Source organism: Vespa crabro, chromosome 9 (assembly GCF_910589235.1).
Source record: "Vespa crabro chromosome 9, iyVesCrab1.2, whole genome shotgun sequence".
NCBI lineage: Eukaryota > Metazoa > Arthropoda > Insecta > Hymenoptera > Vespidae > Vespa > Vespa crabro.
The window spans coordinates 1,125,139-1,140,000 of record NC_060963.1 but is presented as its reverse complement, the minus strand read 5'-3'; the positions used below and the strand labels follow the sequence as shown (position 1 = coordinate 1,140,000).

At 38.2% G+C, this 14,862-nt stretch overlaps 3 protein-coding genes across 3 annotated transcripts; all 3 read left to right on the top strand.

The window, feature by feature from the left end:
• The first annotated feature begins 159 nt into the window (after positions 1 to 159).
• LOC124426732 lies at positions 160 to 12,890 on the top strand. Its single transcript, XM_046968793.1, has 5 exons — positions 160 to 1,496; positions 5,015 to 5,070; positions 5,485 to 7,203; positions 7,929 to 9,692; positions 10,125 to 12,890. The coding sequence occupies exons 1-5, from the start codon at positions 1,494 to 1,496 to the stop codon at positions 11,827 to 11,829; spliced, it is 5,247 nt and encodes a 1,748-aa protein (XP_046824749.1). The 5' UTR covers positions 160 to 1,493; the 3' UTR covers positions 11,830 to 12,890.
• LOC124426421 (enhancer of split mbeta protein-like) lies at positions 1,534 to 3,288 on the top strand. Its single transcript, XM_046968083.1, has one exon. The coding sequence runs from the start codon at positions 2,183 to 2,185 to the stop codon at positions 2,858 to 2,860; it is 678 nt and encodes a 225-aa protein (XP_046824039.1). The 5' UTR covers positions 1,534 to 2,182; the 3' UTR covers positions 2,861 to 3,288.
• LOC124426419 (tubulin monoglutamylase TTLL4-like) lies at positions 7,660 to 10,080 on the top strand. Its single transcript, XM_046968081.1, has one exon. The coding sequence runs from the start codon at positions 7,930 to 7,932 to the stop codon at positions 9,700 to 9,702; it is 1,773 nt and encodes a 590-aa protein (XP_046824037.1). The 5' UTR covers positions 7,660 to 7,929; the 3' UTR covers positions 9,703 to 10,080.
• Positions 12,891 to 14,862: the final 1,972 nt, after the last annotated feature.

The following is a 14,862-nucleotide window of genomic DNA, read 5'->3' as shown; positions in this document are numbered from 1 at the left end:
TTTTCTTTCTTAAAATAAGAAAAAACAAGACTATAAATCTTATCAATCTTTTATATATATATATATATATATATATATATATATATATATTATTATAAATTGAAATTTATTGATACGAGAAATAATGAATCAATTTTTCAACATCAAATATTACTTTCCCTCTCGTAAATCTTAAACGTCTATTACAAAAGTTAATATTTGCGTTTACCGACCTGACTTGTCATAAAAATTCGACCAGGGTCTCTTCGGCCCTTGTTTAGGGTATTGCCTTTTATAAAGGGACTAAACACCTTGTTAAGTCCCGTAAGCACAACCTGTCTTTCAACCTTACAAAAGAGAGAGAGAGAGAGAGAGAGAAAGAGAGAGAGAGAAAGAGGGTCATTAAGATCCTACGTTTAATTCGAAAAATCGACGTCCAAACGACTCGTTTCGATTTCAAGGCAGGAAACCGGTTGTCATGCGATCACGAAAGATTGGATATACGTCCGGTCTAATACGACGGTAGCGTCGCTTTTGCATCTCAAAATATATTCCCCGAAAGCGCGGTCACCCCGTCCTTCCTCAGCTTCCTCTTCTGAGCAAAACCTATCTCGCGAATTTCGAGTGCACGTTAAATGTTATTTCTTATTCGGATCGTGTTCTAACCAGAAATAAATTTCACCCTCTCAATTCCATATCCAAAGAAAAGATTTCTGTTTCCCCCTCCCCCTCCACTCTACCGTAGAAACGTGTATCGATTAGAGGAATTTCTTGCTTTATTTTTTCTTTTTTGTTTTTTCTCATCACACATAACTTGGTAAAAAATGGAACATACGGAATGAAATATCGAACATACGGAAGGTGTTTTAAACGTGGTTTCAGAGAGACGAGTGCTAAGTCGACGAAAAGAAAGAAAAAAAGGAAGAAAGAGAAAAACAGGAGAGAGAGAAAAGGATAATAAGAAAAAAAAAAGAAGAAATGAAAGAGATTAGAAATCGTGAGGTCGATCAATCGAAATTCGACACAATATCTCTTTATCTCTCGAAAGTTACGAGACAAAGTCATCGAGCAGCAGAGAGATATATACGTATGTATATATATATATATGTGTATCATGAAAGAGGAAGAGGGAGAAAAAGTGGAAGAGAAGGAGTAAGAGAAGGAGAGAAGAGAAGAGAAGAGAAGAGAAGAGAAGAGAAGAGAAGAGAAGAGAGAGGGGGAGGAGGAAGTCACGAGAGAGGCACGAGTATCGTCGCGCGTCGTGGCGTGTGCTAGACGGCTCTTTTCTTTTTTTTTTTTCTTTTCTTTTCTTTTCTCGTCTCACCAACACACATCCAACATCGGTTAAGTGGAAAAGAGAAAAAGAAAGACAGAGAGAGAGAGAGAGAGAGAGAGAGAGAGAGAGAGAGAGAGAGAGAGAGAGAAACGACGACGACAACGACGACTTTGTACGCAGGTGTGTTGAAGAAAAAGTCCTCTTCTCCGTGACCCTCCTCCTCTCGGTGTTGGGTCCTATGGTAAGCTACCACTCCCTAGGATCGATTCGCTCTTTGGGCCTCGACTCTTCAGGCTCTCTCCTGGCCCAAGGCTCTCTTGGCCTTAGGCTGTAGGCCTTAGGCTCCCGGCCACAGGCTCCTGGTCTGTGGGAACGCTCCGGCCCGGGAGCTTCCCACGATACACGCTCCTCCGGCTGCCGGCCGGCCGGCCGATCGCTCGCCCGACCAACCAACCGACCGACCGACCGACCGACCGACCGACCGACCGACCGAACGAACGTGCGCTTACGGCGCGCGAACTCTAAAAGAGTGGGGGAGAATTGCCGGGCCCAGCTACCAATCCGATGGTGGGACTGAACGTATAACTACGGCACGCTCGCGCCTAACCAACTCAGAAACGTAACAAACACGGATGCGTTAACTTCGCTTTCCTCGGCACACCGAGAATATACATACATAGACACATACACACTCACACACATATATATATATATGTGCAACGATATCAATCACGTCAATATACACGAGTAGTGTTTTATCACGCGTTACCTTATCATTATTATCAATATATATTTTATTAATATCATCATTATTATACGATATATAGGAATAATCGTAGCAATAATCGTCTTCGAATTGTGACAAGTGTTGCTTGATATAATTAAAACAAGTGTGAAAGAGAAGGAAAGAAGGAAAGAAGAAAACAAATGATGGCACCGCATACGAGTTATGCACCCGTCACCGGCATGGAGTATGAGGAACCAGTGTCAAGGACCTATCAATACCGCAAGGTCATGAAGCCGATGCTTGAGAGGAAAAGAAGGGCACGTATCAATCGTTGCTTAGACGAATTAAAGGATCTCATGGTTACGGCCCTTCAAGCCGAAGGAGAAAACGTGGCGAAATTGGAGAAAGCTGATATCCTTGAGTTGACAGTTCGTCATCTTCATACGCTTAGGGCGGCACGTAGATTAACTCTAACGCCTGAAAACAGTTATGCGGATAGATTCCGTGAGGGATTTACCCAGTGTGCTCAAGAGGTGTCCACGTTCCTTTCAACGCCAGTTGCCGCTGCCGTTCATCCGGCCGCTGGTGCTCAGCTTATGAGGCACCTTGGCGGTTGTCTTCGAAGATTGGAAGGTTCGTCCTCCGCTAGCTCTTCAGTTTCCTCTAACTCGCCGGTTCCAAGTACCAGCAAGGGTTTTAACGAATCTATAACGTCGACGATGTCTACGGCGACCTCGACGACAACGACAACAACGACTACGATGATGACCGTCGGTGTACCACAAAACGTCTACACGCCGCCGCAAAGTCCCCTTAGCGTTGCCAGCTCATCCGGGGAATCCTCCGAATCTTCTGGTCCCGTTTGGAGACCTTGGTGATCATCTAAATTTGGTGGTCTAATACAACCTAGATCACAATGATAAGAATATTAGTGGACTTCGTGCGTGACGAATTTTTTCTCATCATTATGGACGATAATTGTAATCGATATTTCTCCTTTCTATGGACGATTTATTGTAATCGAAGGAGAAAAACGACGAATCATTGTCTTCCAAATATTATTATGACATCGAACGTACAATTTTAGTATGTTATAAGGGCATACGCATATCGTTTGATTCAATCCCAAACTTTTTATCACTATTTCCTTAACTTTATGTCTCCTTATATCACGATCGATAGATAGATTTGCTTTTCTTCCGTAATATAAATAAGTGATAAAGCTTTAATGTGACGTCTGTGATAAGGGTTCCATTTTGTACCTGAGATATAACTATTTTTGAGGCAAAGTATATCGATTATTATAGAAAATATATGTTAACTTGTTAAGTTTAAGAACATAGTTTTCTTCTTTTTTTTTTTTTTTTTTTTTTTTTCTTCTTCTTCTTAGACATAAAGATTCTCGATATCTTTTGCTAAACGCCGAAGCATTTTCATTGTGAGACTATTATAATAAAATTGTCTTGTTCAAAAACTAATCGAATATTTATAATATTTCACCTTTACCACATCCGATCCTTTTTATAATTAACGAAATAAGTAAATTGAAATGAAATGAAAATATTCTCTCTTTTATTTTGACATACAGGAAGATGACACAGTAAATAATTATTGATCAAAAAATAAAAGCGATCGAAACAAGTCCGTTTCAGAGCGAGTGATCAAAGGTAAAACGGATAGTCAAGGTGAATATAATGTTATACGATGAGATTGTAAAAATCAATTACTATTTTACCAGATTTTTTAGTCTAGTTTATATATATATATATATATATATATATATATATATATATATATATTGTTCTTTCAGTTTTTAAAACTACAAGCTTATTTAGCTAAATAAAAGGAAAAAGCTCGAATAAGAATAATCGTTTTTCGAAATCATTTAGGCACTTTTATGGCCCTGTACCCTTAGGTTTATCCATTAAATAAATTACACAAGAATTTTGTTCAACAAATTTCAATAAAATATTTTCTCTTTCCTCGATACATTCTTCTTTTTATACGAATGAAAGATTACATTCTTAAACTCGTGAAGATTCATAAAAATAAAATGAAGAATACTATATAGAATAAGTTGTTTTTATTTTCTCGTCTCCATTCGTATTTTCTTGTAATTAACCATGATTGTACCTTTCATCGAAGCTACTTACGTCCTTCAAATACAATAGAAGCAGTTTGTTTGATCGACGCTTACATTTTTATTTTTTTAACTGTTCAACGAAGTACTTTTAACCGACGCGAATTGTCTGGACGTCATTCGAGAAGCCGTTATTTGTCTTTTTTCTTTTCTTTCTTTCTTTTTCTTATTTTTCTTTTTTTTCTCTTTTTCTTCTTTTTTTCAATTTTATTTAACTTTTTTCTTGGTCGTAGGTAAAAAAATCTTGCAAATCTATAAAGTATTAGCAAAAACTCCGAAGCGAAACGTCTTTTATGCACAAATGCAAATGAGATTTCGATTTAGATTCCACGGTAATGGAAATTTAATTGCTTTGCAGATCAATTCTCTCGATACTTCAGTAAAAATGCAAACTGACGAACTTTTAACTGTAGACGCAAGCCAGACTGAAGATATCGGCTTACATTTATATTCAACAAATTATATATTCGTCAGAAGTTACTTGTCATTTCTCGTATTTCTAAATATATATATATATATATATATATATATATATATATATATATATGTATATATATATAAATACACACACACACACGCATGCATAATATACACAGACATTTGTATTGATCGACGAGAAATTTTTCCTTTGTGTGCAACACACGATCGGCGTATATTTGATTTACGTGCGAATGATTGCACTAGCAATTATGGTGACGTTAAGACGTCATCATTGATGACAGCAGCAAACGTTTACGTGAGCATCGACGCATAGAGCGCATTCCTCTTGATAGAAAATATTATTACATGATTATTATAATAACTGTTGAACGTACATTTGTTTTATTTCAATTATATCGTTTAGTTTCATTCTCCTTGTAATTTTAACATCGTTTCTATCTTTTTGTTGCAGTTACCTGCGGACGTCAAAGCGCAATGTTCACTGCTAATCGTTCTTAGATACGATAGGTGAGAATCTTTTCTTTTCCTTTCTTTTCTTTGTTTCATTTCAAAAAAATTTTCACGCATTTCATTTCTTTCGATATCGATCTAATTCAATTTTTATACGTTGATTACTTTATGCCGTTAAAAGCATTAACGTTCGAATATGAATATATTTAAAAGGAATATTTTCGATTAGAAATATAATACTTAAGTGAGATCGCGACTTTTATTAATCATCGAGACGAGCGATCGATAAATCATCGGCGGAGACGTTACGAATTTCTTTTTTTCTTTTAGATGCTTATGCCCTAAGCAAAAGAAAAAAGAAATAAAGAATAAAGCGAGACGATCGATCAGCATGTTTTTAATGGAATTCATGCACGAGAAACGAGAACGAGGTTGAAACGGGATGTAAAACCTTTTGAAATGTTGTTACAGATCGGTCGAGATGGATGTGATCGCGTACAATCATCACGAGATCTCGAGTATAGTGAACGATATAGACGGGGGCGACCTCGAGGAGAGTCAGTACGAAGAAGAGAGCGAGGAAATTGTGCCTTATTTAGATATCGATCGGAATTTGTTGACACTCGAGGAGATCAATGCCGACAACGAGAAAAAATACAAGTTTCCATTCAGGAGAAGTCTTTTCGACAACGTACCACCTTATATAACGTTCCAATCGTTCGACTCAAAGGGCTTGCCGTTGCCCTACGAAATGAGCAAACACCTTAAATGGCGATTAAGTACGATTACGCCTATTATAGTACGTCGTACGCTCGTAAATTCTGGTTTTCGACTGATGAAAAAGTCTCAAGAATGGTCGGGTACCTGGGGTAAACACATGAAATCGGCATGTTATAAGAACTTGAAAGAGTTCCAAAAGGTCAATCATTTTCCCGGTACATTTCAAGTTGGTCGTAAGGATCGTTTATGGCGTAACGTCAGTAGAATGATGACGAAATACGGGAAACGAGAGTTCGGTTTCGTTCCTAGGACATACGTTTTACCACAGGATCTTCGTTGTTTTCATCAGATCTGGGAGAAATCAGGTAGCAAGGAAAAATGGATAATCAAGCCTCCGGCTTCGGCAAGGGGAAGAGGTATTCGCGTTGTTCATCGTTGGTCCCAAATACCAAAGAAACGTCCGGTTGTCGTTCAACAATATTTGTCAAAGCCTAAATTGATCGGCGGTGCCAAATTCGATTTGCGTCTTTACGTTCTCGTAACGAGTTTTAATCCTTTAAAGATTTATCTTTATCCGGACGGTTTGGTCCGTTTCGCATCCGTTAAATACGTCGACGATATAAATTATCTGAGCGATCGTTTCATGCACTTAACGAATTACAGTATAAATAAGACCAGCGCTACCTATACGAGCAACAATTGCGCTGACTCGTGTTTCGGGCACAAATGGACCTTGAGGACGCTTTGGTCTTATCTCGAGAGAGAACACGTGAACGTTTCGAAATTGTGGTCGAGCATGAAGGATATCGTCGTCAAGACTATGATAGCTGGCGAATCCTCGATAAATACTCTTGGTAGACCTAACATGCAATCGAGATACTGTTGTTATGAACTTTTTGGATTTGATATTTTATTGGACGAACAATTGAAACCGTGGTTGCTCGAGGTCAATATATCTCCGTCCTTACAAACCTCTTCGTCTCTCGACGACGCGGTCAAGGGTCCTTTGATAAAGAACGTCTTCAATATCGCAGGTTTTCAATTGCCCTCTACCATGCCCACCGAAGACATAGAGAAAATATCTCAGAAATATCAGGTAGACACTGTATGTTTAGATCTGCGACTTCATAGAACGACATTGAGCTATCAAGAGAGGCACAAACAATCGTTGTACGCTAATCTACGTGATCGCGAGGATTACATAGACGAGATCATTGAGGATCTTACACCGGACGACGTACGCCATTTGATCGCTTACGAGGACGAATTAACCCAATTGGATAGATTCGAAAAAATCTTCCCTACGAGCACCAGTCACGAATACATGCAATTCTTCGACGTTCCTAGATATTACAATATGCTACTCGACGCTTGGGAATTCGCTTACGGAGATAATCGAGAAAAAGGGATTTCAAGATTGCAGAAACTCTGTCAGGCGAAGTATCATCTCGAGCAACAAGTGGTTTATTAGTTGATATAGTTTTTCAAAATCGTTTTATTATCGCGTGTACAAAATCGATCGTAAGTGCGAGGTGCGATTTTTTTTTTTCTCTTCTTTTTTCCCCGTTTTTATTCTTTTCTCTTCTCTCTTTTCGATCTTCTTTTTTCCTTCTTTTCTTTTTTCTTTTTTTTTTTTTTTTTTGTTTTAATCACCGCAAAACAACATCCAGGTAAACGAACGTGTGCGTAATCGTTCTGTCCTCATTTCGCAGCTGGCGGCGAAAATAATCATGTGCCTTTTAACTCGATTACGCGAATCATCGATTTATATATCTTGTATGAAATTTTTCCGTCTAATAAAATGTTTTATTTATTTTCTTGGTTTTCCTTCGTCCATCTCCCCTTATCCTTAAACAATTATTATTCCTTTCGAGGAAGATTATTATCTTGTCGATTAACTTGATCCCTATCGGAGAATAGCTTTCCGATTGGTTGACGTTGCTCTCGCTCTCTCTCTCCCCCCCCTCTCTCTCTCTCTCTCTCTCTCCAGCATAGGCATTAAGGTGTCGAGTTTCCAATCAAAAGTTCACGTTACCATTGGCGTGAACACATAAACGGATCGTATGGTACTATCGTCGTCGGTTCAGTCATTAACAGAACCAGCAAGCATGTTTCGACACATTAATAGAAAAATTTTCCGATAAATACGATGTAAGAACGTTCCGGTAAGAGGCAAGAGTAAAGAAATTTTCAAGTATGACGATACCAGGTAAGAAGAGGAAGGACGTCTCGACAGGTACCAGCCACGGCAAATTATGGAGTAAGGACGAGTTCGAAGACGACGAGGGGTTCGCGTACGAGGAGATAACCGAAAGGCTTTTAACGACGGCTCGAGCGGCAAAGTTGCCCATCGAAGGCGATCGTTCCGAGACCGATCGAGTTGACAAAAAGCCGAAGCTACCGATGCGAGAGAGCCTCTTTGCTCACGTTCCACCGTACATCATCTTTCACGGTTACGACAAGAACGGCGCGTCATTACCTCCGGAAATTACGAGACACCTGCTCTGGTGGCATACCAAGAACTTCTCACCGCGAATGATACGTCTTACGGTTCTCAAATCGGGATTTACGATGACCGAGAAATCTATGGCCAATTGGTCCGGTACCTGGTGCAACAAACCGGCGTTTCTACGTACGAGGAAACAATTGAAAAAATTTCAAAAGATCAATCACTTTCAAAATTGTCAAGAGTTAAGCAACAAGATCAACTTATGGAGGAACATTAACAGAATGGCCAAAGTATACGGTAATAAGAGTTTCAACTACATGCCGCACTCTTACGTACTACCAAAAGATTATGCGGAACTTAAGAGATTTATGGATAGGAAAAGCGGCACCGTCTGGATCCTGAAACCAGGAGATTCTTGTGCCGGTCGTGGTATACGATTGGTGTCACGTTGCTTCGAGATACCAAGAAAGTCATCCTACCTGGCCCAACGTTATCTATGGAATCCGAGCTTGATCAACGGCTACAAGTACGATATACGTTTGTACGTTCTATTAACGTCGATCGATCCCCTTCGTATATTCATTTATACGGAAGGTCTTGTCAGGTTAGCCACCGTTAAGTATCACAATAGACTCGATACTCTAAATGATCGTTTTATGCATCTGACTAATACATCGATCAATAAGCTAAGCCCTAGATACCGAGGTAACGACGATCCCAATAAGCAACAGGGTAACATGTGGTCGTTGACAGCTCTTTGGAATTATCTTCGTTTCAGAGAACGTGCGAATGTCAATAATATTTGGCAAAAGATCAAAGGTATCGTTATTAAGAGTATTATTTCCGCCGAGAATTCCTTGATACAGGGTATGAAAGATTCTAATCCACCGAGTTACAACAATTGTCAATTGTTCGGTTTCGATGTACTCTTAGACGTACGTTTGGAACCATGGTTGCTCGAAGTTAATGATTGCCCCTCGATGTCTACCGAGACACCTTTGTGCGCGATCGTTAAGGGTCAACTTGCACGTGACTTTTTAAATCTCGTTGGTTTTCACGTGCCCGATATATTGAGACCGACCGACGTCGAAACATTAAAAGGATATTCGAACGAATCTCAAATCTGTTACGATCGTAATCTATACGATACTTTCTTGTCGAAGATAGGAAAAGAAAAGCAACGTTCCTTCGAGAATAATGCTCGGAATAATCGTGAATACTATTTGAACGTAATTCTGAAGGAGCTCACGCCCGAGGACGTGAGGGTGTTGATACGACACGAGGACGAGCTCGCCCAAACCGGCAGATTCGAAAAAATCTTCCCCACGTGCAACACGTACGAGTACTTCAAGTACTTCGACAAACTCAGTTACTACAACATGCTTCTCGATGCGTGGGAACACACGTACGGTAATGACAGGCTTCGAGGTATCGACAGGTTGAGAAAATTGTGCAAACAGAGATATCACTTGAACCAACAACTACCGTCGACAAATATACAAGATCAAACGTATACCTGACGGATCCATCTGTCCTTTATAATTTATCCATTTTATTATCTTTAATCGAAATCAATTATCGAATTACTACGTTATATTGCCCATTAATGATACAACGATTCAAAATATACATTTACTATCTCGTTACATGTTCATGATTCATTGCACATCCGATTGGCAATTTCTTAAAAATGCTTACCTGTCAAACATTTTTAAAGGTTAAACTCCATCGTGAAATTTTCTACAAGTACGAATTAAAATATCGTATACCTCGTATATCGTATACTAGATCTATCGTGGACTCGAGGAAAAATGTAAAGCGGGAGAGATTTTTAAGGAGGGGAAAAGTATTAAAGGAAAAAAGAAAAAAAGAAAAAAAAGAAAAAAAAGAAAAGGAAAGAAAGGAAAAAATAAAATAAAATAAAATAAAAAGAGAAAAAAAGGGAGAAGAAAGTTATGAACGCTTCAACGAACACGATAAGTAGGAGGTTAACCTCGGTGTACGTTTACGACGATCGTCGAGAGAAGGAGGAAGATTTGTACGAACTGATAACCGAGTATCTATTATTGTTCCCTCCGATAAAAAAGAATCCATCGACGAGCGTTGAATCGAAATACGAATTACCACTTCGTGCCAGTTTATTTCCACACGTTGCTCCTTACGTAGAATTTCAAGCTCACAACGCAAAGGCACGATATTTCCCTCAGGAAATTCAACAATATTTACAATGGGATCTTACGTCGGCAACTCCATCGATCGTACGTAAGATCGTAGAAAAAACGGGATATCGATTGTTATCAGGTTGTACCGGTTGGTGCGGCGCATGGAACGAGATCATGTACACATACAATTTCTCGAATCTGAAGAATTATCAAAAAGTCAATCACTTTCCCGGCTCCTATGAGATAGGACATAAGGATCGTTTGTGCAGAAACGTCCGTAGATTGATATTACTTCATAATAAGAAACGTATAGACTTTATACCGAAAACATATATACTACCACACGATCTCGAGTTACTATTGAAAATCTGGAATAAGGACAAGGATAAAAAATGGATATTGAAACCGCCAGCTTCGTCTCGTGGCCGTGGTATCAAAGTAATCAGTAATAGAACGCAAATACCTAGAACGTGTAATTATCTGATAATTCAGCGTTATCTCTCGAGACCAAAATTAATCAACGGTAACAAGTTCGATTTAAGGCTTTACGTACTCGTGACAAGTATCGATCCTTTGAGAGTATATTTTTACGAAGATGGCTTGGTAAGATTCGCAAGTAACAAGTACAGAGACAGCTTGTCGACTCTTCACGATCGTTTTATGCATTTAACCAACTACAGTATCAACAAGTACTCCTCGGATTATACCGAGAACGATACCGTGGATTCTTGCAAGGGTCACAAGTGGTCCCTCAAGTGTCTCTGGAATCATTTGGAGAAACAGGCGGTGAACACCGGGAATATCATCGAGAGGATTCACGACATGATCGTAAAGACTATAGTTTCCGCGGAATCGTGCGTCAATAATTTTTCTCGCGTATATACCGTCTCTTGGTACAACTGTTATGAACTTTTCGGTATCGACGTTCTATTGGATGAAAATCTGAAACCTTGGTTATTGGAAGTCAATGCTTGTCCTAGTTTACAAACACCTTCGTTATTGGACGAAACTATCAAGGGTGCTCTCGTCAGAGATACGTTGAATCTCGTCTCGTATAGGATACCAGCGGAATTACCAAATTGTTCGCTACGTCAAGCGATCGCTAAAAGCGAACATTCCACGATCTGTCATGATTTTCGATTAAACGAAAAGGTATTGACCAATAGGGAAAAATTGAAACAATTACGATTCCTTTCTAAGAGGAAACGGCAAACTTACTTGAATGAAATCCTACAATATCTAACTGCGGACGACGTAAGACGATTGATACAATACGAAGACGAATTAAATCGTTTGGGCTCTTATCGAAAGATCTTCCCTACCAAGGATACTCACAAATACTTCAAGTATTTCACATATCTGAGTTATTACAATCGATTGTTCGACGCCTGGGAGACAGCTTACGGTCGGAAAAGGAACGAGGCTGTTCAAAGATTGCGAGAATTGTGTAACAAAAAGTTTCACCTTAGACGTCACAACGACTAACATTCTTCCTCTTCTTATTTGTCATTTTTATTCCATATCACGTTCTAACGAAATTCGTATGTAATAGTCCGAACAAAATTGTTAACGAGAAAAAAGAAAAAAAAAAAACAAAAAAAAAAAACAAAAAAAAGAAAAAGAAAGAACAGAAAAAAAAAGAAAAAGAAAAGAAAGAAAAGAAATTGTCGAGAAAATTGTTCAGTCTAATTTTTACGTGGACCAAATGAGTCTCATGCCTGTAACAGCCACCCGGTTTAATAAATCTGTACTGACAATTTAATGTCTCTATTGTGACCGCGACGGTCGACGGTACTGGGCAAACTGAACTTGATTAAGTTAATACGAAAGGGGACCAGATTTCTTCGCTTCCGCCCTTTAAATTCAATTACTAGTCAGTTCTACGCTACTTAAAACATCATATATCAGTTTTATACAGAGGAAGTAGTACGATTCGGTGGGATATACAGTCCTCTAAAAAAAAATTCGAATATCTATGTCGACTTACGTTTATCCTTTTTCTTTTTCCTCTGCTCTCCCAACCACCTTTCTAAATTTTCACAAATATTATCATTTTTATTCATATTATTCATTACAATATTTATTCGTACATCGTAAAATACCTATTTACGTATGATTACAATGAACTTTGAAGTATTATTATTACACGTCGCGTATCGCGGACGACGACGATGACAACCACGAAAGAAATGACATTGATTTTCTTTAAGGGCGTACTATCAATAGACAAAAATATAATATTATGATAATAAACATTTCGATCGAGAAATAAACAAAACCGAGGGAATTGATTATGCTCGGAATACACATGTAACATATGTTTGTAGCCATGACTTATATATGCGAGGCAACGATCGTTCGAAGACAATGGGCTCGCACAGTGCCGCGACGGTCAATGAATTGATATCGTTATTGTAACAACATAATAGACATATTTTCTTATTGAGATTGCAGTACGTCGTATGCGTGCTACGTACGTGCCGTGCCGGCACGTCTTTATGAATGTACTCATTCATACGCGAAGACTTCTCGAGTGTGTTGCGTAACAAATACAGAACGTTCTCCGTGTGTAAGGCTAAGGACCTCGTCTTCTTGACCGACAGAGAGAGAGAGAGAGAGAGAGAGAGAGAGAGAGGGTGGGGGGGGGTGAAGAAATGACTTGCACTCTTGTACGAGGGGGAAATGACTTTAAAAACAATATAAAATATTTTTAACCCTCAAACGAGTCAATATTCCCCTTCTTACTAACCTCCCTCCCTCCCTCCCTCTCTGCCTCTGCGACCGTGTGCAAGTCGATCGATTTAATCTTTTAATAAGCTTTTCTTTTTTCTTTTTCAAAATTACCTATATTTAAGTTTTCGTTATAATGACGTTGACGGTGCAACACGGTGAAATGACTTGCTCTCCCTCTCTCTCTTTCTCTCTTTGTGATGGCAAATGACATTAAAAGTAATGTAGAATATTTTTTAACTCTTCAACCGTGTCCGATCGTATCGTGTCTGTGTGTGTGTGTGTGTGTAGATTTTATCGAACAATATTTCTTTTTTTTGATAATCATTACATTTTCTTCTTTCTTATTATATTATTTATATCCTATTAACTTTTCGATATAATCAGGTTCATAATGTTACACGGTAAAATGCTGACTTGCTCTTTCGTTTGAGGTTACAAATGACATTAAAAGTTATTATAAAATATTTTTAACTATAACCCTATGCTGCCCCAAGCCTCCACCCCTCTCCATCATCCCGTCTGTCTCTAACACTTAGCGATTTAATTTTTTCATGATCTTTTTTTCTCTTTCTTTATTTTGTCATTTGTTTTCTTCAAAATTATATCCAAATTTTTGATAAAATCGTACTCATAATCGATAGAGAAAGAGAGAGAGAGAGAGAGAGAGAGAGAGAGAAAAGAAGAAGAAGAAAAAGAGAAAGAGCAATGATAATGAGTTTTATTATTTTCATACGAGTTTTATTATCTTCAATTCGCACGACTCCTTATTTCTTATATTTTTTCTTTTCTTTTTTTATTTCTTTCAATTTTTTTTTTTTTGGACAAAATGAATAACGATCGTGTACGGATAGAGAGAGAGAGAGAGAGAGAGAGAGAGATCGTCGAGAAAAAAAAGTACGATCCCATTTTCAAAGTATATCTCGGTCGAGGCTCGTCAAAAACTCGTTTCTAAATGGATATTACCTTTGACAGATACAAATTCGTCGGCTAAACGAGCGATAATTATGGAAAATGTTCGAGTCCAAGAAACGTACTACATATGTCGGGGCATGTTTCGCTTCATAGGAAGGTGATCGTCGGAGAAACATTATTAGTATCTATTTTAGCAAAAAAAAAAAAAAAGAGAGAGAGAACCGCTCGAAGAAAATGTATTGTACATATATATATATATATATAGACACACATACTGCGTATGTAATTAGCCTTCTCAAAGTATTTATATCGTGATTATGCGAACGGTGATCGTGGGATTGCTTGTAGTAGAAACACTTTCAAGGTTGCTTTCGACTCGATCTATATCTTTATTACTTTTTCTATTTTTTTTTTTTATATTCCATATATATATATATATACACATTTAAATATTCTTCCAAGAAATATATACTTGTAAAAAAAAGAAGATCGAATTATAGCATTTTAAGTCGATTCGTTTTACCATTTAATTAATGAACTTATGCCGTTAACTATACTTCGAAAGGAAATACTAAACCTTTCTTCGTCTTCTTCTTCTTCTTCTTCGTCGTCGTCGTCGTCGTCGTCGTCGTCGTCGTCGTCGTCTTCATAAATGAAACGAATCCAACGCCTCCAATGACAAGCGATACGGAGAGAAATCTTCTTTTCTAGTTAGATCGTCTCGATCCATTAATCTATCGTCCTCACGTTATATCAATATTTATGGTCTCTCTTCTATCTCGAATAGGAAGTAACCGATGTTAGTATATATATATATATATATATATATTTGTGTGTGTGTGTACGTGTTTATGTACATGTATCGTGTAACAT